A 26962-nucleotide genomic window follows, 5' to 3' on the forward strand; every position below is an offset into this window, starting at 1 on the left:
GGAAAACTTGAGGAACTTTACTGTTCTGCTTCTGTTCTAATCGATATAGTGGTTAGAGACACCCGACTAATATTTGCAAACGTATAGTGCATGAAAGGCTTGGGGACACTTAAAATACTTACGAGACGAAAGACCTCGAGTGATTTTGATAGTTGGGGAAGAGCGGGGGAGGACCCTCGGATCTGTCCCTCGGGTTTTGCGTCTGAATTGAGGTGGAGTTGTATAGTTAGTACTATGGAATTATACCTGTCCAAGCCATATCTACGTTCTGCCATATAATTTACTGATAGCTGTACAACTAATGGTGAAATTCTGGCGTCCTGACCACTTGTACCTGTACTTATAGGTGTATGCCCCCCGAAAAATGGGGGGGGGAGCTGGACATAGCCCGTCGTGAAGAAATAGAATTTTGAAATAGTGCTTTGCCTTTCAGCTAGAGACTAAACAGTTAAAAAATCATCTTGATAAATATTGTTTTGCATCTCTGGAATAAAAATAATTTCACCTTTTTATTTTTAACTACTTAACAATAAATATGATTTTCTTCCCAGTTTTGGGATATTTGATTGAATTATATCTTAAAAGCCATCTCTAATAAAAATTGTGTCTCTACTGTTATTAACTCTACTTTCAAATAATTAATATGCACTTTTTCAAGAACTAAAAATCTGTCTCACCAAAAGATGATAGTGGATCTTTCTCTAGAGGTACTGTTGCTGTTATTGCTTATCCTAATTGGTTAGCCATTAGGTTAGACCAGATCCGCGAGTCCAAGAGCCGTCAATATTTACAATACCAAGGTACGTATTTTCAATAAGTCCTCTTTTACAAGTCCCAAGAAGGTGAGAAGATGTACGGCAGTCAAATGATCAGTATTACATTTCCTACAGATGAGGTATATCTTATTTCCCTAGTTACATTTAAAGCATTTCAGGTCCCTTCAAGTTCTATTAGTTGCCTCGACGCGGCAAGGGGGTGACAATGGGCGGAAATGGTAAAATACCTCGGGAGTTTGTCCTGGTAGGGCCATCGTAGGTGTGAAAGTCATTCCTCTTAGCCCAGCTAAAACTAGTAGGCGAAGTCGGGCTTCTACCTTTTGGTGCTCCACGTCTCTTGACGAACAGAAGCTGTACTCCTTCTTCCATGAACCAGACGTCTCTAAAGGTGCTTTTGCGGCTTACATCTTTATAATGGCCCTTAAGTAAGCCAAATGAGACCAAGGCTAATTTTAAAGATATAGCTGATGGTCTGCCTAAATCCACAGATCTCCCGATTCTGTAGGTCCTCGACTAGGGAATTTTCTCTGAAGATGAAGCAGGTTTGAAAGAATTAAAAATGCTGGTTAAGGAACCACATTGTCGACAGGTGGACTCAAACTGAGGATTTCCAGCCTTCACCAGCATACTTTACGAATCACAATATTGGGAATCCAAGAAAATGAGTAAACTGGAACAAAACGAATATTACGTAAAATATGAGCCTCGATTTTCTTGGTTATTTTTAAGAAACACGTGCGAGCACTTGACGAACATTTTCACTTTTACTCGCTTTCTACAGTTAAGCAGCGTTTGGTTGATATCTGTGAGTTCAAGGACATTAGCTAGAAAATTTAATCCGTGCCTAACAAATAATAACAGATAAATATTTTATTTATATGCTGTCCTACACTCATGCAAACATCAGTTGATGGACTCATTCCAAAGTTTGAATGCACGTAAGCAATTTCTACAGATGTAGAAAAATATTTATTGCCCTTTTTCCTGCACGGTGAGTTTTAAAAAAATTTAAATTATTATAACAACAAGAACTAAATTATAATGAGTGACAACTGCAAGACAATAAAAGGATTTTTAAAAAATATTTTGATTTTGTTTGCAGCTGTAGAAGTCGTTATGAGCACGTGAATATAGAAGCTTTCAACGTGCTTATATAGTTTCTATTATTATTTTTACTGAAATTTTATAATTACTTTTGGCGCATCCATAAATTTGATGTAGTTGTATCATCTCTATATTCGTTTAGATTTTGGACTCGAGCATAGATTAGCCCTATGCTAGAAAAGGGCAAAAGATATTTTACTTTCATAATGAAAAAGAAATTGTTTCGAAATCTGAAACTTTATATTAGGGTTACAAGTTATGAATTAGTTTTCAAACCAACTAAGTTTTGATTCAGAATTGTTTAGTATTTATAAATTTATATTAGTATTATAAGGTATTTCTCCCGCTTTCCTAACGTGCCTTCGTGGTGTAGTGGTCATGCACAGTGGGCCGGTATCCAGAGGTCCGTGGTTCGATTCCCGGCGAAGGAAGGCGTTGTTAATTTTTCATCTCTCCAGCTTTTCCAAAAATACCTAATGTCTCTACAGTATTTATAAATTTTGAGAAATTATACTCAAGTTAAAAGCTATAAATAGCTTTTCTTTAAATCAACTCTTTGATTAATGCAGCAGGATTATTAAAAATAGTTGGGTCAGTTTTAAATGAGCATAATTCCATGTTTATTTACAGAACATTAATTTGTTATTAATAACCCTCTGATGATTTAATTTAGGTTAAATAATATTATTATTATGTATCAGATGAAATAACAAATGTCTACGAATTTTAGAACCTACTATTGTGCTTCTTGAAATAATACCACCCAAATAATTTTGTAGAATCTTCTGAACAGGATGATACAATAGTTTGAGTTTGAGTTGGAAAAATGCCACATAGCATCCAATGACTTACAATTTAACAGTCAGCTTCCTAGAACACCGAATTCGAAGCTATGAGCTGTTATCATTTAGATATTTTAAAGACATTTTGGTGCCCTTCTCCACAAACTACCATGATCTCAGAAATCATATTGCTTTGGTAGATGCAGTAGCAAGAATTTGAATATCATCCTGTAATTTTTCATAAATCTAAATTAATGTAGATCTTGCAAACAAAACCCGGACTTTTTTTTTTTTCTTTTTTTTTTTTTTTTTTTTTGTGCGTGTGTGTGTGTCATACCTTTTCCTTCAGCGTTTTCAAATTAAAAACAATAAAGCCTTTTGGTATCGAATAAATAACTCTAAATAAATCCACAGCAATGAAAGAAAATGAAATTATGTTTTAAATTCGAAAGAAAGGCAATTCTTTTTTTAACTTGCATAAATTCTGAAAAAAAAAAAAAAAAAGCTCTCTCTATGCAAATAAAAACAGGCAGTAAACAAAACTAGTCATTATTAAATCGACTTTTCTTATTTCTTATCATTGTAGAATGGGAAGAAAATCCGATTTTACTTCGGGGCGATAGTCACCAGTGTTAATATATGAAGAATTCTGGGTCGGCATATAGATAGTCGATAACAAGCCTTTCACTCTGTTTCCCTGCGAAAGCAACGAGCTACGGAGGGTATGGGCAGACCTCCTGTAGAGGTAGCCTGATGCGTCAATTGAACCCTGTCAGAAGAAATACTCACCTCACGCCAACTCATATTTTTTCTTCCTCCCCCCCTCTTTTTTTTTCTTTTTTGTTATAAACTATTCATTTTAGCTGTGAAAGGTTACAGTACTAATCATGAATTGTTGATCCGCCTCTTTCTGATTATGAGATTTTTTTTCGCACCTTCCCATTATTTATTTATTTTATATTTCCACGCTTCAGTTGCGAGGTCACGTGGTGTTGCTGAAGGTTAGTTTGCGAGTTCAGAATGTTACGATTCCAGACATCAAGTCTGTCAGGATTCTCAGAGAGAGAGAGAGACATGTCCAGACAGATCGGGATGAAGAAGTGAAAGACGAAGTAAATGATTTAAAATATTACAGGGCATGCCTTTTATTTAAGCGTACTTTTCACTTTCAAGGACAAGAGAAAAGAATGTGAATATTGAATGAATATGTTTCATACTGAGAACTAGCAGGCTACAAATTCACTGTACCCGCTTTTCGATCATTTTCTCTTCTGACACTTTCCGTTTACAACCAGATTCCTTTAAATTAATTTTGTCACGTTTTGTATATTTAAAAGTAGCCTTTTGCCTATTTTATAGTACTTTTGTTCATATAATGGGCATTATTTATCTTCTAAATGTATCTGATTGGTTTATGTGCTTCGGGTTATTTAATTATGGCAGAACACTAGAAAGCTATCTATCTGCCTAAGGAGAAGGATGCCTTCGTAGAGGACTTTGTGAGGGAAATGGCTCGTATACAAGTTACACATGGGGAAAACCACTAAATTGCTCATGCAGCCACCTGAATTTGAACGCCGGACCAAATTACTTGAGGTCAGCAGCTTTACCGGTCGGCTTATTATGGGCTCATATGTAATTGAAAATGATACAGCGTATATTATTTATACCTTTTGGCCATTAAAATGTAATTACATAGTTAAAAATGCTAGATTCTTATTTCGGCTATTTCAGGTTTTTAATCATTATTTGGTTTCGCACTTGTCGAATATTCCACCCGCCCCTCCCCAAGAATTCGACTGAGGGGCAACTCCCAGCATACTGGCTAGAAAATTTACCTAGAGAAACTCGATTTCTGGGTTAAATAATGTATTCGCAGTAACTATAACCATCGTTTATTCGATGGCAGGTTCAGGCTCAGCAGGAACTGTAATGATACTGTCCTGTTTGCCCGTTGACTTTGGGGACATTACATGGTTTCATACCGAAGGTTGCCCCTGAGGGGTTGGTTCCCCTTGGTAAACGCTGGGGGACAGTCTATGATGTATCTTTCTTCTCTTTGTCGCTGGATGCTTGGTGTCCACCTTTGACTTACGTACTTATTTCCAGATTGTGTGTGTCAAAACTGTCCCCCTGTGTTGACCTGAGGGATTATGCCTTCTTGGACATTGCTTCCTAAATATTTCAAGTAGAATTTTGAAACCCCACCCCCTACGCACACATATGGTGTGAACATTTCTCAGAAAAACCAAAATTATCAAAAAGGCTTAATTTGCATAAAAAAAAAATTAGATAGTTCACAATGAACTTGAAGATACTTCTTGCCCCCCCCCGGAAATTTGAATTCTGTATTTTAGGAGTCCGGTTAATTTCTTGACAATTTTATAATCTCGAAAATTAAAATAGCAATAAATGATTTCTCGCAGCAATAAATGATTTGGATTTAGTTTTTAATACGATATAAATCTAATAATTCTTGAAGAAAGACTATTATTGCAATACGTAATCTGTGTCAAAAGATACTAAGGAGGAAAAAAAAGAAAATGGCTACTGTGTAGCAAAATGTTGTCCTTCACAAGGAAGGAAAAAGGAATTCTGTGTATTTGGTCAATTAGCAATTTACATTCAAAGCTCTTTATGAACGAAACACCTATATCTATACACATAAACATTAAACGTGATGCCCAATCCAACGAAAGAAAAACTGCTATTGATAATGCAATGACCAGATGAAGGTTGAAAACTTTATTAATACGTTGAGCAATAAGGAGGAAGAAATTACAAGCCAATTTCCTGGTATAATTCGATTTCATTGTAGATGCAATTAAGAAGTATAGCTTAGGTAAAATACGTATTAGGTATCCTGCAATTAAGAAGTATAACTGCGTAAAATAAGTACCCTTTCTATAAATGTTAATACGCAATTAATACTGCACTTGATACTATTAGTATGGCTATTTTTGTTTTTACAAAAGGACTTATTTTAGTTGTGACAGAGGAACAGCGTGAATTAGCTTATTTTATTTCTAAGAAAATGTTTTTTTTTTTTTTTTTTTTTTAAATATATAAGCAAACAAATCGATTTTCTGAATTCCTGCAGTTATCTCAGAAGTATTGGAGAGACACCAGGAAAACTTCGGGAAGAAACACATTGTACAGTTTCAAAGGAAAAAACAAAACTTGGGAGCTTACTTGAACTCTGGACTCGACGAGGTCCAGCCTCATCGCTAATGCTTCCCTCATGAAGACGTCAGGATAGTGAGAGGCTTCGAATGCTTTCTCCAGTTCCTCCAACTGCCAGCCATTGAAATTGGTTCTCGTCCTTCTTCTTTTACCTTGGCTACCACTGGTCGAACTCGCATCATTTTCGCAGTCAGAATCTCCTAAAAGGAAAAATATAAGTTTGTGAAACTAATTTTAGGTTAGAGACTTTTAAAAATTATAAACAGTAAAACTGATGATATTTAACATACGAAAACGAAAAAAGAAAAGCATAATAAGAAATTGTGTTTTATTAACGATTTTTCTTATTCTTTGTTTTTTATCACGTCGAATTTTTTATTTTCTAAAAGTGCCTTAAATATTTCCCACTTTGCCGCTATGCTGGTATTACGGTTAGTGACCGAAACGCCGTCGCATGAACATCCGACCTAAGGTTCTACACCAATCAGAGTTATGTCCATGGCCACGGAAAAGAATCTACCATCCGGACGCATTCACTAAATCAATGATAGTAATATTACAATGCTAAATTGACAATGTCATCTATACAACAATTGTTACATAATAATCCGTATGAAAAATAAATATACAATCAATTAATAATTACATTGTTATGGATAGGATCTATGTTGTGGAGAGTGGAACTCATATATTAACCAGTTTTTAAACCCATGTCTTCTTCAATACGTCATAACTTCATGTTCTTATCAGTTATACACCCAATGATGTGTGTCCGTATTATTTTTGCAGTTATCCACAAGAGTAGGCCAGTCACATCAGTTCAGGCAGTTGATAGTTCCATAGCCCAAAGTATATGATGTTGTGTAGACTATTCTATGTTCATATAAACTGAATTTTAAGTTAACTTACAAATTATAAACTGATAAATTCGAAGTACACTTTTGTTAAGTTCATTGTTCACGTAAATACTACTCGTCCACTTCGATACATCATAGCGTCGTGTCGTTAACAGTTTGCACTCCTCATTATGTGTGTCCATAGCAAATTGCACACTGTGTCGCAGTTATCCACAAAGCAATCACGAAATTGCAGTTGGGAAGTTCATTGTAATATGTACACTATTTTACTATTATCCACAGAAGCAAATGTTTTGTAAATAATAACTTGGCTCCCAGATGATAGAAAAAAAAAAAAAAAAAAAAGAAGAAGAAGAAGAAGAAGGAAAGAAAACTAATTCTTAAATTTTTTCAGTACAATTCTAAATTGTGCAAAACTACAGATTTGTTAAACAATTCCAGTCAATACAAATTGACTGGTATTATTCTGACAATATAAAGCACATATTATAAAGTAAAACGCCTAATGGAAAACAGGAACTAATTCCCAATTAAAATAGACTTAAAATACATAATTATTCAGTACATATTATTTACCAATCATCATACCATAAAAATACACATGTTTCAAATGCTGCAAATAATTTTTCATTACAGTTAGAATATTTACCAATCAATCATACTACAAATGTACGTGTTTAAAAAAAAAACTGCAACTAATTTTTCATTACAGTTAAAATAATAAATTTCTACTATACAGTTATAAATGGCACAATTAAACAATTTCAATCTATACAAATTGACAGGTATTCCTACAATATAGAGCACATATTCAAATATAGCTAATCATTCTTGTAAAATGGCTACAATAGTGCCCAATTTCTTCAAATAATTAAAAATATCTACAGAAAAACAGGAACCAATTCCCAATTGTAACAAACATTAAATACTAAAAATTATTCAGAACGGTTAGTGACTCTGACTGCTGTAGCGATTGGCGCGGGTTAGAATCCCGGAGACGGCATGGTTGTAATTATCTGTTCCTTCATAGGGAGCAATGTTGGCCGCCTATTAAGTGCTTCCATAATAAAATGACTACCGCTTCCGACCCTTGTAGTGGCGCAGGGCCAAACTAAACTATACTCCGTGGCGCAACAGCCCTAGCCCTAGTGGGCCATGGCCTCCACTGCCCCGAAATCTGCTTCTTGACCTTGGGCGCCGGAGTGCATCAGCATATGTTCTGGGCAAGTGGTCAGCTTGTCGCAGGGCCTGAGAGAGAGAGAGTAGCCAAAAGGCAGACGCGCGCAAATCAGAAACTCTGATTCTCTCTAACTCTGCAAGTAGACTTGCAAGTAGACCTGCAGTGGATAGCCAACATCTTAAGGAGCACATCGATGCAAAATTTTCAAGATTGGTCCACCGTTTAATTAATTACAGATTAATTGCTTCATCTACGCTTCGAATACCCAAGTAAGCCTTACAACGCGTATTTGAACGCCCGCCCAGCAGTCACCTTTCATCGATGAGCCTGGATTTTCATACTGCTAGACGCTCCACATCTTCACGAGTATTTTGAGGGTAATTTCATAGCAGTGAGATAATTAGAAGTCGCGAAATTAATTTTTATATGATTTACCACGTTTTAATTTGGTGAACTCTGACCTTTTCCCACTCCGACGGTCAACCGGATGTCATCTACCCCCCGTCGTCCTCGAATTGAAACCAGTCTGCAAAGGTAAATAAGAGGTACTGGAGTAATACTAATCAGCCTGCTAATTAAGCCCCTAATTGGCGTAGCATTCTGGAATAAACGGCATTCTTCAACTCAAGCCCCAGGAAGTGGAAGTTTCAAAATTTGGAGAAAATCCGTCAATAACTTCTGAATTTACTAATTTCTTCAGCAATTTTCGGGACTTAAGAAATTCTTCAATTTTTGCGATATTATACAGTGCAGTGTGAGTGTGTTTACCTATAATTTCTGTATTTTTCTCAATCGGATTACATTGGATTACCTGCAGTGCAAGCAACAGATGAAAACAGAAGAAACATAACGGCCAAGGTAGGCCTTTTGTTCTTTAATTTTTTAATTAGCAGCAATAATTAATTATCTCGTCTCCCAATTACCGCAAATATCTGCTATTTAACTACATTAAATTTACTGGTCATCCTTAAGTGACGAATAGTATACAGACTTTAAAAAAAGAAAAAAAAAAAAAAAAAAAAAACCCTCTCTAGAGAAATCGGACTATTAGGTTTTCGCTTAAATAAATTAATTAATTATCTGTACTTATCGGTTCTACCAAATTTACTCCAATTTGCTATGTATCTCAGTTCTCCTATTATCTGTACTCAAGTATAATTGCTGTATTTTTCTTGCACCCTGATAACGTTATCAATCACAATGTATTAACTGGCATTTGTGAAAGTAATGATCTAACTTTAGTAATTCAAAGTAATTAATTATTTGTGATTATCGGTACCACTTAATTAACATTTATCTTCACTGCACCTTGGTTCGCATATCTACTGTGCTCAACAGTGTTTTCACTTTTGTGCAATATACAAGGTAGCGAATGACAATAATATATTAAGTATAGAGTGCCACATTAATTCAGTGTTCAAGTAATCAAAACTTTATCTGCACCACAGTAACCTTAGTGATTAGTGTAGTACAAATTGTATGTAATTGCTTAAATAGGGTATTTAATTGCTTAAATAGTGTAATTTGCTTAATAGTGTAACTGTGTAATAATTGCTTAAATAGTGTAACTATGTGCACGATCACCAAGAATAATGTGTAGTGTATAATGCAACACTAATTTAGTGCCGAAGTGTTAAAGTGTACAAATGTCATACTGTGATAATATACTGTGCAAGTGTTAGCAAAAGTGTTCCGGGCAATCAGTGTTTAGCACACATTCCAAGTGTTTATAAAAGTGCTCTGTGTTCAAGTGTATAAGTATTTGCAACAGTGTTCTACCCAATCTGTGTTTAGCACATAGCTCAAGTGTTCACAATAGTGTTCTCAGCGACAAAGTGATTATAATTTACTTTCTCCTGCAACTAAGCAATTGATGAAATATGCAAGAAAGTGACAACTCCATTTTAGCAAGGGACCTCGACCTTACAAATCCAGCCCAGAGAGACACTCTAAGCTACTCGGAGAAGATTCATTCATTTGCAGACGAGGCTCTGCGCATCAGCAAAACAAAGTGCGGCAAACGAGCAGTACTTCCAGCTGACTTACGAGACCAAATAAGATTTATAATAGAATCACTCAGAGAGCTGGCCCTACAGGGTCCAGACAGCGATAACCCTCGGCCTACTACTGAAATAGGTGTGAACACTGAGGAAGAAGTTCTCACAGCACCGATCACCATACAGACGGCAGCTTCCAACAGCACACGCGTTAAATCTTACGCACAAGTTGCCGCCCCGAAGCTGAAGCATACTATTCTCATTTATCCAACAGAGAATACAGCAACCTCTAGCAAAGACCTGAAAACAGTCCTCAACGAGAAATTTCCACTACAAAAGCTGGGAGTCAAAATTAGCACCATCCGGAAGAAGGGAGGATTAGCGGTAGACTGCGTAATCAAAGAGGACGCAACGAAATTAGTCAACAACCTACAGAGTAAACAGGGGCAAGATCTGGTCAAGACCAGACAACCACAGACCAGATTACCGAGAGTGGCCATACACAGTGTGTCACCTGATGTCCAGCCAGAAGAATTGGAAAAAGCGCTCAGCTCCGAGTTCCATCTATCCAAAGAATCAGCAAAGATCCTCTACCGTCTCAAAGACAGAGAAAATACTGTTAAATGGATCGTGGAGTGCCAGCCAGCAGCTTACCGAAGTCTCCTCCAACGGCCCAAATTGTTCATTGGTTGGCAAAGACACCGCATCGCGGAACACTTCAATACCAAGAGATGTTTCCGATGCCCAAGAGTTCGGTCATACTCAACAAGGCTGCACGAATAAAATCTACTGCGCCTTCTGTTCGGGAAACCACAGCATCAAGGACTGCCACGCATGCCAGCCCACCTGTATCAACTGCGCAGATACAAATTTCCGAACACATAGTACAATGCCCTGCAACCATCCAGCATACGACATCCGATGCCCAACCTATGCACGGTATGTTGAGCGAATCCGACGAAGCACAATCTACGAATAACGCACAACGACCAAGTACCTCCGCACCAGCATGGACGCCACACAAAACGGAAAATCCACCCACTGAAGATCGACCAGAAACAAAAGTGGAAACCACCCAGCACCAGACACCCATACGATGCGCTCAAATTAATTTGCAGAGAGCAGAAGCTGCCTCAACCCAAGCCATACAACATGCAATACATCATAATTTAGACTTTCTTCTAATCCAGGAACCATACTGCCGTGAAGGCCAGGTGGCAAGTTTTCCCCTGGCATGGAAGATCTTCCAAAGGAACAGGCACCCAGAGCAGCCATTGCCTGCTGTAACCCTACCTGGACACCTTTCCTGGTTTCAATGGAACGAGATTTCGTCTTCGTACTAGTTATCTTTAACAATCAACAGTTCATACTAAGCTCCGTTTATTCCTCCCCCAGTGATGACCTCACTGACGCAACTACAGCATATAATCACGTTAGACTGAAATGTCCTACGGGACCACACATCATTGGAGGCGACTTCAACGCCCACAACGTCATTTGGGGCTACCGTGACACGACTCCTAAGGGCCACGAAATGGAAAACTTCATGGCGAGCAATAACCTGCATTTGCATGACAGCCCCGGTGCACAGCCGACATTTGACAACTCGTATCATAAAGGCTGGCCCGACTTGACCCTTTCAACATCGGACATTGTCAACAATATTTACTCTTGGACTGTCATGGATGATGAAAGCAATTCCGATCATAAGTACATCCATTTCCTCATTCAAGTAGACACCAGCATTAGCATATTAAAAAGGTTTAAGCTTCCGGGTGGCAAGATTAGGCATCTGCATCGCATTCTCAGCGAAACTCTCAGAAGAGAAGAGATGGAGCTTAATACGCGTAATGACCAGTATGATATGAATATCTACACAGATAATCTTCTCACCACTCTCAAGGACACATGCGAGCGAATTCTACCAATCAGGACTGCCAAGAAACTGCAAGGCATTACGTGGTGGACTAGGCAGCTGAGACAAATGCGCCAAAGGGGCAGAGCATTACGTCGCCGTCTCCGAACGGGTGTAGACGGCACAGAAACGGAAAGGTTGCTAACTGCATTCCGACAAGCACGGGCTACTTATGAAAAAGCAATTCTAGAAGCCAAAATCAACAGCTGGCGCAATTTTTGTACCAGCAATAGCAATCCTTACGGAATCCTGCATAAACTGGCCACGCAGAAAATCTTCCAGCCGCCACAAGTGCCAGTGCAGCCAGGGAATCTACCACAAGCAATTGACTTAGCAAGGTCCACGGCCACAGCACTGCTTGATGCAATCTTCCCAGCGGATCCAGAACAGGATGACACGACGGCCCAGCGACTTTTGAGAAACTCCACAGAGATCCCAAGAACGCCAGAAGATGTCCCCATTACAATGCAGGAAATCACTCACATCTTCCGCCATCTACCACTGAAGAAGGCACCGGGTCCGGACGGAGTTGATTATGCAATCTTAAAGGTCGCCTTCCGAGCACGGCCCACCTTCTTTCGCCTCTACTTCAATAAACTCCTGCACCACAGAGTATTTCCACAAGCTTTCAAGAAGGGACACGTGGTACTTTTTCTCAAAAAAGATTAGAACCCAATAGACCCCTGCTCCTTTCGTCCGATCTGTCTCCTTTCAGCGTTGGGTAAGATCTACGAAAAGATCATAGTTAACAGGCTGAAGTATCATATTCACAAAAACAACTTCCTCAGTCCCAAGCAATATGGCTTCCGTTCAGGTTGCTCAACCACACATGCCCTTCAACGAATATATGATGAAGTCCAGCTTAATCGCTCACAGAATCTTCAGACTGCATTCATCTCAATAGACCTCCAGAGCGCTTTCGACACCCTTTGGTGGCCCGCCATCAAGCAGGCCCTCAGAGAGGCGCAATGCCCGGAGAACATCTACCAAGTCTTTGAGAGTTATCTCACAGATAGGCAATTACTTATGGCAAACAATAATGGCATTGTTACTAAGACCCAAGTCAGAGGCTGCCCACAAGGGTCAGTGCAGGCCCCTTGCTCTGGAACCTGACATTTAACAAAATCCTCGAAGCGACGTGGCCTGATCACACAACTATCATTGCATATGCTGATGACGCGGCTCTCCTTGTTAAAGGTCGCACACGAGACGAAATTGAAGCCAATGGCAGCGAAGCGTGCGCCAAGTTCGCAAGCCTATGCGAAGACCTTAAGCTGAGGATTTCTATCACCAAGTCTTCTGCACTCCTCATCCCGAGACCGGGCACGAGGCCTGTACGTCGTCCCTGTATCCGATTACTTGGCCGCAACATTAAATTCATGGATACACAGAAGTATCTAGGAGTGGTCTGGGACTCTGGCTTAACATGGGTGCCACATTTGCAGCAACAGAGAGCAAAAACCTCCGCTATAGCCAGAATGACACGGAAATTTCAAGGAAGGAATTGGGGGACTAAATCCTCACATTCAAAAAGTGCTTTATAGCACGGTGGTGGAAAAGATTGCGCTGTACGCAGCTGCAATCTGGGCTCAACCGATGACAACGAGGAAAATCAAGCAGTTAACATCACTCCAACGCCCTTTTGTCATAAGCATCTGCAGGGCATACTGCACAACAGCCACGAGCTCCGCCCTAACTCTAGCAGGTATAGTCCCTCTACACATCCAAGCCGAGCTAGAGGCGACATATACGAGAGTCCTTCACTTGAGGAAAGACGACTCCTTCGCAGGTACTCTCTACAGTCCAGCACTTTATGAGCACCCCAAGACACCGCTGCACACACATCCAGCGCATAAAGGACTAGGGGTCCACACCCACATCATGCAACAGCCCAACAAGGAAATACAGCACATCAGCAACCATACACTTTACACTGATGGTTCTAAACATGCTGAAGGCGTTGGCAGTGCTTTCCTGCACTGTTGGCAAAGCCAAGAATTACATCATTGGAAAGGCCACCTAGGTGACAGCAATAGCGTCTTTCAGGCAAAAGTGATAGCAATTACAGCTGCTGTTGAATATCTAATAAGCCGAAAAATCTCAAAAGCTTATCTCTATACGGATAGTATGTCTGCCTTGCTGGCCCTAAGCAAACACAACCATGTTTCCCCGTTGATCATCCGCCTTCAAAAACTCTTAAAAGATAACCCACAGGTACACGTGGACATGACGTGGGTGAAAGCTCACGAAGGCAATGCAGGTAATGAGGCAGCGGACGTGCTCGCCAAAGAGGCAGCCTCAAACATCAACGCACGTCGCATCGCTGTTCCGGCGCCACCTTCCCATCTTAAAAGACTGCTGAAAGGCGCAGCAGTCCAGTGGTGGCAAAGAGTATGGGAACATGGAAACACAGGAAGAAGAGTGTATGGCTTTCTACCGATGGTGACAACGGAGAGACTCATAGCAAACGCTCCACTTACTAACTTTGTAACTGGGCACGGTCCCTTCCCGGACTACTTCAACAGACGCACTATTTCTAATACGGATTGCTGCGTATGCGGGGAAGAGGGGACACCCGATCACTATATCTTCCGGTGCCCACTCACAGAATAGCACCATTTCCCGGAACCCACGAACATACCTGCCTTCCACAAGTTTATCCTTAAAAATAAAGCGGCAATCAACACAGTGTGCAAAATCGTTAACACCATTAAGGCCTACGGCCAAGACCTTTGCCTCCCATTATAAAACAGTGCTATTCATAATGGTCTCAGTGACTGCATTCTGCCTTAACAAACTGTGCAACAACACATACTGCATGCTGTATACCGCTAGTGTTTCACTTGTGGGTATTGCGTACATTCTGCGCAATGTGCCTAGTACTGCCACTGTAAAGTACTTTCCCTGAAACTATACTGAACTGCCACTATAACTGTGCACCTTATATGTTTTATGTGTTTAATGCAATGTGTGTGTTTAACGTAATGTTTATATATGTTTTATGCTGTTTAATGTCGTATCGTGTGTACTTTGTATCATTGTACTGTTATGTTTTGTATATTTTGTGTTGAACTGTGTTTTCTCTATGTATATTTATTTGTCATGTATTTCAAACGTGTGTGCTTAATTATGTATCATATTAATGTGTAATGTGTATATGTAATAATGTATGTATATAATGTGTATGTAATTATGTATCATATTGATGTATAAGTAGTATTTTATGTGCAAGCAGTAACCCAAGTGTAAGCCGTAATTTATGAGTAATAATATGTAATGTAATGCATATATTTAAGTATATTAATGTGTAAGGTAATGGGTATATGTAATTATGTATCATATTAATACGTAAGCAGTATTATCTGTACAAGCAGCAAATCATGTGTAAGCAGGAATAGGTGTGAGCAGTAACTTACGTGCAAGCAGTAATTAATGAGTATTTTTGTATCATACTAATGTGTAAGCAGTAATTAATGAATATTTACGTATCACACTAATGTGTAAGCAGTAACTTATGTGTAAGGAGTAATTTATGAGTATTTATGTGTCATACTAATGTGTAAGCAGTATTTCATATGTAAACAGTAACTTATGCGTAAGCAGGAACTTATACATCATCAGTAGGCAGCAATTCCTGTGTACGTAGTAATTTACGTACAGTGCAACTGAATATGTATGTAATCTTATACATGTAATTTATGCATAAGCTGTAACAAGGTGCAAGCAGTAACTTATGCGTAGGCAGTAATGTATCATATTAATGTGTAAGCAGTATTTGTATTATATTAATGTGTTATCATGTATCATATTAATGTGTAATGTAATGAGTATATGTAATTATGTATTATTTAAAGTGTAAGTAGCATTCTATGTGCAAGCATTAATTCAAGTGTAAGTAGTAATTTATGTGTAAACAGTAATTTAGGAGTAATAATGTGTAATATAATGCATATATTTATGTGTATATGTAAGCATATTAATGTCTAAGGTAATGTGTATATGTAATCATGTATCATATTAATATGTAAGTAGTATCTTCTGTGCAAGCAGCAAATCATGTGCAAGCAGCTTATGTGTAAGCAGTAATTAATGAGTATCTATTTAACATAATGTGCAAGCAGTAACTTATGTGTAAGGAGTAATTTATGAGTATTTATGTATCATACTAGTCTGTAAACAGTAACTTATGTGTAAGCAGGAACTTATGTATCATCAGTAGGCCGCAATTCATGAGTACGTAGTAATTTATGTACAATGCAACAGAATATGTATGTAATGCAATGGTATAACGCAACTATGTACAATGCAGCTATGTAATATAATCCCTGACTGAAACAGCATGCTGTTTCATACTCCGCACTGAATAACCAAATACGTGTAAACTGTGATCCGAATGTTGCCATATGTACAATGCTATATGTAATAATGTATCATATTAATGTGTAACCAGAATTTTAAGTGTAAGCAGTAACTTATATAAGTAATAATGTGTCATCAGCAGGCAGTAACTTATGTGTAAAGTAGCAGTTATGTATAGTGCAACAGTATATGTGTGTAACGCAACGGTGCATTGCAACTATGTAGTATATTCTTTAACTGAAACAGCATTTTGTTTCATACTCCGCACTGAATAACCCAATATGAGTGAACTGCGATCTGAATGTTGCCATATGTACAATGTATTATGCAATTGTGTATCGTATTAATGTGTAAGCAGTATTTTTCAGTATTTGTATCATAATAATGTGTAATTATGTATCAAATTAACGTGTAATGTAGCATGTATATGTAACTGAGCATCATATTAATGCACCATATTAATGTAAGCAGTATTTCATGTGTAAGCAGTATTTCATGTGTAAGCAGTAATTTATGTGTAAGCAGTAATTCAGGTACAAGCACAAGCAGTAACTTATGTGTATGCGATAATTTACGAAAAAGCAGAATTTATATGTTATCAGTAGGCAGTAATTTATGAGTAAGTAGTAATTTATGTTGAAGTATCGATAAACTCCCGGTGCGTCCTTATGTGGCCACAGGGAGTTGTTGCGTCTGGATAGGAGAGGGTGTGGGACATATGCCTGTTTACCTCTGTTAGACGCCAGGCGTCCCCGTCCTCCGTCACCTGTCACCTGTCGCAGGGCCTCCTGTGTTTAGTCCCCAAGCGAACTTGGTGCTCATTTTATCGACCCGCTCAAGGGATGAAAAGCTGAGTAAACCAGCTCGGGGATCGAACCCCGGACTGTGATGAAGCTGTACGACACGCTAGCCACTTCGCTACTGAGCGGTAGTGGCTAATGGGTACTAAATAAAGGCCGGGCCATTAAAAAATATTTCACACTTTTTAACAGTTTAGTACATTGAATCTTAGCCTTCACAGTTTCATTCAGGCTGTAAATATATCAAATTGGTCACAATTATCAGCCTCATGGTAATCGCAGTTATTACACAAGTTCAAACTGAAATATTATTCGGCTTCAAGAAAACTGAAGCTGTGTGGAGAAAAGATTACAAAGGCAAGTCTATTTAGCATTCAGGTAAATGGCTGAAGTTAATGAGCAATCTATTTTTTGTAATCATAAAAGTGAGCCATAAAAAAGACATACCAAAGGAAAATTATATATTGGTAGAAAATTCTCGACTGGTAGATAAAAGTCTTCTAATTTTATGGGGAACAGGCTTTATTATGAGTAAATGATAAAATCTGAAAAGAATTACGATCTTTTACACATTTTTCGGTTGCACTCCTAACCTGCATGACTACTGCCAGGAAAAGAAAGCACTGCATACAACGAGAGAAAATACACGATGAAAGGATTACAAATTTTCCTTTTATAAAATTATTTGCATTTCTATATATGTGTAAGTATAATTAAGACACAATAACACGCCGAACAAACATTAATTCAGAAGTCAAACAACAAAAATCAGCGTTATATTTTCAAATTTTCACAGGACTAGTTTCGATGGTTTTACTGAACCACCATCCTCAGCTGCAAAAGCGCAAATGAACGAGATAGGATATAATGATTAGATACGATAAGAAAGCCTGGACAGAAAATAAGCTAGTGGAGCCATCTGTTGAAGAAACAAGAACTAAAACGTAATTTCTTTAAAGGCCGAAGGCAAAGATGGATTGGAATTAGGATCGTTAACTAGAACAGAAAGATTTTTTTTAATGTGAAATCCTCTAGAAAATCCAGTTCTCCAATGGAAGATGTTTTTTGAATAATTTTGGCAGTAGAAAAATTGAAAGTGTGATTTTCGGACCAACAATGTTGGGCAACAGAAGATTTCTGTTTTTCCTTTTTTTTTTTAACATATGTCTCCTGTTCCTTGATGCGAAATTTTAAGGCTTTCTTAGTTTGGCCAATGTAAATTAAACCACACTGGCAATTGACTTCTGGATGTAAGTATACTCCAAGTATACCCTATATGTTTCAAAAATAAGCACAAATATACATATATATATATAACGATAAGCATGCAGATCCTTCCTATATTATTTTACTCTAGCTATTTTAACGCTACTATTCCTGATCATATGCTGTGTTGTTTTATAGTATCCAAGATACCTGATTACATTCTGGGTTGTTTTATAGTATCCAAGATACCTGATCACATGCTGGGTTGTTTTATAGTAGTCAAGATACATGTTGTCTAGCTATTCATTTTAATTCCGGACTTTAATTCTAAGAAATTATTGATTAAAATATTCAGGGAATTTGCGCTGTTAACCTTGCTGTTATCAAATATTTCATACCTTCTAGTCTGTCTATTACTAATCTGACTGTTATCAAAGTATTTCATACCTACTTGCAATATCGCCCCAAGAAACTATTTAATCAAATGGAGCTTCCATTTTAAGCTCAAAGATGGTAAGGAAATCAAAATATAGAATTATTCCATGTTTCGTGAAATTAAATAAATGATGTAGAGTAGAATTTATATCTATGGCAACCCTTTCTTAGCAAAAATTTCTGCCAAGTCTCTACTTTTCAAAACAATCTCATGAAATTAAAGTATTCTTTTTTTTATTTCCTTTCCGGCCAGAACTCGTGGATAAATTTCTTACGAATCTTGATTTCATTTCGGAAGATACAATTCTGGAAAACCTCAATCAACATCTTTCAAAAGAGTGAAAAAGAGAAATAAAAGTAAAAAGCGGGAAAAAAAAAAAAAAAAAAAAAAAAAGGGTATTCCTTAAACCACCTATCTGAATCGAAAAAAGAGTTTTAGGACTGTATTACAACTACCACTAGCATGCGGAACTCGGAAGAAAAGAGATTTGATGGTCGGCCAATCAGATCTGTGCTATCATTACTTTTTCTTTCTGTTAACCTTTCTCTCTTCTCATATGTATTCTTTGATTCTCTCCGGTCTGTCCGTCCATCCTTCCGTTCTCTGTTCTTGGGTTTGATTACTTCTATTTGGTTCAGGTAATCATTTGCAGATCCCGAAAGAAATAGAATGAGGAAGATAGGCTTAGGGTCAGTTTGATTTTATCCTTTGGATAGGGTTCTTTAGATTGAAGAAGTTATCGCGTTTTTGGCGAAATCTAACAGCATCCTCAACTGGAAGTTTCTATAATACTTTCTCATCCTTATGGAGTGGATATGTATTAAGAAGATTTAACAAGAAAAAGCAGCAAAGAAAGGGGATATATGAAAGTATTTAATACGAAACTATAATCGAGGAATAAAAAAAGGAAATCTGAAAGCTTTCAGATTTTATATTACACCCAAAAGTGGTTTTTTTAATGTTTTGTGTGTTATCTTTATTTATTAAATATCATGTTCTCACTGAAACCACATAAAATTCAACACTATCACAAAATATTTAAAAAGAGCATATCTTACGAATTTCCGATACACAATGTTTTTGGGGGGGGGTACAGTGTTGCCATTGCTCGCTTTGCAATCGTTGAATTTGTTAATAAAAAATACGTTAAAGATTTACAAAATTTGAAATAGATAATAAAACAAATTCAAAATTCGGGCTTTTAAGTGCCCATGTTCGGTTGGAGGACTACGTTATTCATAATTGGATGGCTTTAGGTACCGTTGTTTTTCACAATGCGAGAAACATTCATGTAAATTCTTCATTACTTAGTTTCTTTAAATACATGGCGATAATATTGGCGATTCATTTTTCAATATTGGCGATTCATTTCATGTATATAATGGCTGATATACATGGCAATTCATTTTTCACACTGTTGCCACCAAATACATGGCGATAATATTTGGTGGCAACAGTAGGAAAAATGAATCAACGCAGAAATTGAAACGACGTCAAATGCCGTTTTGAGACTAAAAGCCATTTGGGTGTAATTCCCCTTTGGGCTAATAATGAAGAACACTTCTTTTCCTATTCATCAAAAGAAATATTATAATATGAATATACGGTTATATGAATTAGGTAACAATATATTAATCAAAGTGATGTCTGTTCATTTCTCTGCTAGTTTTATTACCAATACTGGTGCTTGAAGTATGTGGCTAATAAAAACTAATTTGTACGCATGATTATTTAAGAGACTTAGTCTTACGGCTTACCACATAAAAATAACGAGCTTTCGTTTTAGCTATGTACATAGAAGGTGTTAAAAAATTTTATACACTTTTTTAATTATCAAAAAGTCCGTGTTTATTAACGTATGTGTGTGTGGGGGGGTTTCAAAATTTTAATTAATCTATTGAAATCAATAAAATGTTTTCAGTGCTTATTTTTAAATGTAGCCTATTGTTATATTATTTTATGGAAAACTGTGCGCATCTTTTAAATATCTCGATAAGTACCACTCTCAAAGCTGCACCCGTTCAAACTGTAGAATGTGTTTATTGAGAGAATAGATTATTCTTGGAATGTAATTATTCTAATAAAAGAGTTTCAAAGTGCGATGGACATGCGATTATGCGATCTTTCCGAATATTTCTTTGGACATACGAAGCTGTTCCATGTGCTTCAAAATCTTCTCTATTTTCGAGTAAAGAAAAATAGTACAAGCGGAATTCTTTAAAATGTTCATTAAAACAATCTTTATAACGAATTTTGAAACTTCCACAAGAAATTAAGTACAAATTTTCTTTGTCCTAAAAGCTAAATTTGATTGGGGATTTATTGAAGTTACTTAACAGTTAATTTTATTTTGAATCAACCTTTCCTATTACTCGCTTTCAACCCAAGCTTTTTTTGCCAGAATGTAAATGATTCCTTTAATTCTCTTTTTAAATTAGATATTTTCCCCTTTCGTCCTCCATGTATTGCACACTGCAAGTCAACCAAACAATATCGAAACTTTTAATAGTCAAACCAAAATCTTTCTCCTTTTCATCTAAGCATCCATTTTGGTTACGCCACGTTTCGCTTCTGCTTCTCCTGGTAGGTGGATTGTTGCTTCGTCTTCAAAATAAATTTTTTTAAAACGTAACGGTACCGATTTAGTTTTTAAGAAACAGGTGCTGTTGCATTAAGTCATTTTCTGGTGACAAAATAAAAAATTGGCAGTCAACTGCATTAACACAACTAAATAAAAAAGAAAAAAAATATTTAAATTTGGCTACGACTGCAGATTCTTCATTTTGCATCTATAACGTATCATGACTTCTAAGTATTTCTATAGTAATGACCAATTAGTTTCATCAGCATCATTTGTCTTCAGGATTTGTTATACATATGTAAGATAAAAAATATAAAAGCGAACTTCTCAATTTAATTCACTATAACCTTTTTTATTTTTATTTCATTTGGGAACTTATTTTTCTAATTAGGAATAGCGCCATAAGTCTAAACTGCGTCATTCATATTAATCATGCGATCTTACGTAACGCTTAATGCAGATGTCTCTTGCCCATTCAAAATAATTGTAAACCAAAACTAACTCGAACTGGAACTTGACTTTCTCCCTTCTTTCTCTGCATTATTACTGCGACACTTCCTCTTTTAGCCTATGTATTTCCTCGTGGCCAGACGCTTTGCTGCAATCATCTGTATTCGCTTCTGTCGCTGTAGTATCGAAATTGTAAAACGTTCTGTAAATAAGTACAATTGGAGTGCCAAGTGAATTGTGGCCACCAGTGTGAATGTAAATAAATATGGAATATAATTCGGATCGACTGTTTATTCTTTATCAAAATGGATGGACTCTCTAAGCATCAAGTAGCTAAGCCATCAGTATTTCTACGTTTCCGCGTCTCAGTGCTCTTACACCAATGCTTCCAAAAGTGTGATAATATTACAGTTATTTTTGTTAGTCGACAGGATTGGACTATGCTACTAAGCTCAACGGAAAATTTATTCCTCAGTTGGATTTCTGTAAAATAATATCTGCAAATTCATCATTCTAAAAGATACCACCGACTATTATGCTATCATTACATATATATATGTATATATTATATATACACATGTATGTAATAATTTAGAAGTTGTTGACATAGCAGAGAACATACGGCGGGACAAAGTTTGGTACATGAAAGGAGTTAGCGCTTGTGCCAATTTAATTCTTTTTTACCTTTCAATTGAATACATTTTACTCTTTCGAAGTACATTTTTAACTTGAATTACAGAAAGTCGTGGGCGAAAGCTGAGCAGCCGTTCTTGATCACATTTGTGCCTTTTCTGCAGCTTTAGAACACCTGATTTTGATGGAGGAAAGAGTAGTGGGAGCAGCGTTCCGCAGAAGATTAGTCCGCAAGAAAGATAGAGTAAGACGTGGTCAAGTTGAAAGCTGAATTTAGAATGAATTAGTTTTCATTAAGCTTTATCTACATTCGCTAATTTTAAATTTCGGTTTCCAAATTTGAAATTAAAGTTGACTGAAGCATTATGTAAGTGTCTGCGTAATGTAAGCATCATTTGAGGAATGTTATTCTGAAATGACGTTGTTACGGTTTTCAGGATGAAAGAGGAAATAACAAAATTAAGTTAGATAGTTAATTTTATTAAAATTAAAGTCGGTATTTTATTTTATGTATTTTTTATCTTACGCTTATATAGCCGTACACATTTTGAGTTTATTTGGAAAAAGAATCCTGATTTTTCTACCTGAGGAAAAGGTGTAGGACAAAAATTATAGGTGTAAAATTTTAAAGTTGACAAAATGTCAAGTTGAGCTTTTTGTACAGAAATTTGAAACAAGTCAGAACATGAGTGTAATATTTTTAGTTAAATTTAAAACTAACCATAATAGTACCGTGAAAAAGGAACACAAGAAGTAATGTAAACTGAAATGCGGAAAATGCAAAATAAAAATCTTAATCTCCCTTGTTTACTGTTTCAAACAGAACATGTCAAGGGCTAAATATTTAAAACACTAAGCTTGGTCAATTAATGAGTTCCGAATAACGTGCTTCGTTCATCTGAACAATATAAGTCAATTTCTTAAAAGAAATTTCCGTTTTTGAATAAATGATCACAAAGAATCTTAAATTTGCTTAATTATTCACGTTGATTATCCCCTTAGAAAAAAACAGTAAAATCTATTTCAATTCGAAATATGTATATATATATATATATATATATATATATATATATATAATATAAGGTATTTCTCCCGCTTCTCTAGCGTGCCTTCGTGGTGTAACGGTAGCACGCTGGGCCGGTATTCCAGAGGTCCGTGGTTCGATTCCCGGCGAAGGCGGTTGCTATTTTTCATCTTTTCTGCCTCTAAAAAAATTCTAATGACTCTACAATATATATAAATTATATACACTGCCAAGGAACAGGAAAGTATTTAATAAATTATATTGGGCATTTACTGTTATATTTAGCTACATCGGTAAAATCGCGATGCCGAGTTTATAGTCGCATAAAAAGGGAAGACGCTGAAAATTTATCATGTGTTTCATTCAAATTTAAAATATTTTTGTCATTTGCTTTAGTATTTTCCTTTCTTTTACACTGCTGTTAATTCTGTGTTATGATTAAAGAATACCTTTAAAAATGAAATTACAAACCATTTTTCAGTAATTTAAGTTTTCAAAATTTTGTGGCTGATATATAATAAATGTATGTATACATTTATTATGAATCATTATTTATTATCTATTGATAATATTTATAGATATTTTATCTATAGATACAGAAAGTTATGTCTGATTCCATGCGAATTGGGAAATACATTATTAACATATTGCTTGGTGTATTAGAAGTTGCTAATTAAGAAATTTGCTCCATTCGAAAATGTGGAATAATTTTAATCCATTACTGTATCATCAACTAAAATAAATTCCCTAATAATCATTTAAAAGGAGAAAAAATATCGAGTTTTAGCATATGCAAAGTTTTTATATCTTAAGAACTGTAGTAGTATGATTTTAAAATTTATGTTCTATAGCAGTATAACATGCTTCCTTTCTTTCCTGTAAAGTCCTGGAAGGTTTCGCAAAGCGCACTGGATAAATTTAGTTCTTTTTTTTTTATTATAAAATTAGAATAAATATTTTTTTATTATTTATTCTAATGAATAGAATGATTCAAAACAAAAAAATCCGAATGTTATGAATTATTTTTTCCCCTTTGTATGAATACCTGTAGCAGAAGTCATTAAAAATAATTCTGTTTTTATGAGATGCAGATTTTCTTATGACTAAGACTGTTGTTATTCCCATTACAACCTTCATTATTTTTATTGCTGAATGCAAAGCGACTACTTTAGAAACACTCAGAGTGTAAAGTTTTTTAACTTTTAGTTAAAAAAAGATACTAAATTGCTTCTGAATAGTCTGCAATAGCCTGTTTATGAAGCTAGAAAAGAGGTAACAAATGTGATTTACGCAAGAATGACGGAAACTGTATTTCAAGATAGCTGTTAAATGCTTACACGTAAACTAAGTATTCGTAGCTTTTACCAGTGTTTATTTTCTGAATAATTCAGAAATTAGAGAATGTTTACAATATTATATTATTATTAACACATATTAGATATACCGTAATCTTGCCATATGTAATATGACAGCTTAATATACTACAATCATTTTTATGAAACACAACATGCTGTCTACTCTCAGAATCTGATTAAGACGTAGTAGAGGTCTTCCTTCTACTACGTTTTTATTTCTACTACGTCTAAGACTTTATTTTTTCATTTCCTTTCCCCCCTTTTTTCATGAAGAGAAAGTATAATTATGAGAAATTATGGAATTTGGTTTGCGATAATATCTGGAGCCCTAGGCCTTGTCGCCTAGACTTTAATCAAAATATCTACTGATGATTGCTGTCAGACATTATGGCAACATTGTCAAAGTAAATTCAATATAAAGTGAATTAATATTGAATTAGGCCATTTGTACTTCAATATTAATTCAATATAAAGCGAATTAATATTGAAATCAAAATATCTCAGAACTTTTTAATTACTACAAAGTAGGTCAAAATGTGCAAACAATATACGTTACCAAAAATGCACATCTCAAAAGTAAACATTTTAATTATTTCATTGCATTTATTACGTATTTTCGTCTGCGGCTGTGAAACACCATTACAATTATTCAGGATATATTTTTAAACTTCAACAAACCTTTGGTTAGTTTTGAGCTTCGAATATGTAAGGAGTTATTATTTTCAACTCATAGTTAAAACGTTTCTATTTTTATATTAAAACATTTTTCAAATTACTCATTTTAGTCCCTGAAATTGGTACCATTTGGTAAAGGTTCTAATTAAAGAACTAATACGGGATTAAAATTAGGTTTACTTTTAGCTAAATTTAAATGTTGAGCATAATTTCTCTGTGAAGTCCAGTAAATAAACTTTTAAACACACATTCACACCGGGATTCAAACTGAAATTTAACGTAATTCAAGTATTGAGTGGTCATTACATACCTTATTTTTGATTATATATAATAGTATATTGAAGCAAATATATCAGAAGGTTACAAATTATTACGTGTCTTTTAAATAAAATAGTAAATACTCCAATTTGTGTTAATCAGTTAATATAAGAGCTCAATAAATTTCAAGACTTACCTCTTTGATGATATTCTTGATGCTGTATTATATATTACGGATAGCGACATAATATTATTTACATTTTTAGTTTTAAAGGATAATAATTTAAACAACAATATTCGACTACAGCCGATTCAAAAGTTCCCCAAAACTGACTTCAAGTTAAAGTTCTTAATAAAAATGCTAGTTCTACAGTTATCATCTGGTCTTTTTTTGTTTTGTTTTGTTGCCAATAAAAGCTTGAATGAATAACTGTTTTCTTCTTTTCCTTTTTCTTTTACCGTTTTACCGGAGTAGTTGCCAACAAGTAAATGTAAATGTTATAAGCTATTTCCATATTCCTTACATAATTTTCCTTTCCCCTAGTTTATTTGTTGCATATAATAAAACAACCTTGCTATTTTAATTGTAAAATTTTAACTGTCAATGAACACAGCAAAAGACGATTAGTTATTCCTGTTCTCAAATAAAAATAACAAGTAAATTTTTTGGCAGCATTATGTTTTACTTTATTTAATTTTATTTCCAAGCTTAGAAATGTCTATCGTTTAGCCTTTCCAATTTTTGAGTTCTGCAGCGGAACTCTCGGCTGTTGCGGCATTTATCAAGATTGCATTTTGTATCCACGGAGCATAACAAGTGCTGTTATTTCATAAACACATAAAACCTCTCATTTGTCATCCACACCAGCTTATTTTTAAGAATAGTGCTATTTAGAGTGGTACAAGATCTTAAATTTATCTGCCAAATGAAAACTAAGCATCGCTTAACAAGACAAGCAACTTCAAATTAATACATGTGCTTTTTAATTATTTTTATTTATATTTTATTTTTTAATAACAGCATATAAATGATATAATTTATAACATACCTAATTCATACATTTATGAAATACGTAACTGATAATTCCTACAAATATTTCCCGCATTTTTATAATAAATAAAAGATGTTTCTAAAGCCATAAGTTACGTTTTCGGTTGCAGAAAGATAATTCTGTTCCTTCAAATTATTTAGACGTAATATTATAAAAACATGCATACGTTATAGGATTTTATAGGATGTTATGAAAATATGAAACAGATGTATAAGGCGTAGTTTCGACGGTATATTACAAGCCAATTTATATAATAATAATTTGTTTAAAAGTTAACATCTCATTAAATCTTTGTAAATTCTGCAAACACAGTATCTTGTTCTATGATTAAAACTTTAG

The 26962-nt window shown here is 35.7% G+C and overlaps 1 protein-coding gene across 1 annotated transcript in view; it reads right to left on the reverse strand.

Annotated features, from left to right (window-relative positions):
* LOC118181207 (uncharacterized) overlaps positions 1–26962 on the reverse strand; it is a 323394-nt gene that overhangs the window by 128473 nt on the left and 167959 nt on the right. The window contains exon 2 of the mRNA XM_085814055.1: positions 5855–6045. Within this exon, the coding sequence (XP_085670181.1) occupies positions 5855–6045 (191 nt within the window). The remainder of the gene's footprint in view (positions 1–5854; positions 6046–26962) is intronic.

This window comes from Stegodyphus dumicola, chromosome 3, assembly GCF_044657685.1.
Source record: "Stegodyphus dumicola isolate Sdum_Otavi_A_Nest chromosome 3, ASM4465768v1".
NCBI classification, from domain to species: domain Eukaryota; kingdom Metazoa; phylum Arthropoda; class Arachnida; order Araneae; family Eresidae; genus Stegodyphus; species Stegodyphus dumicola.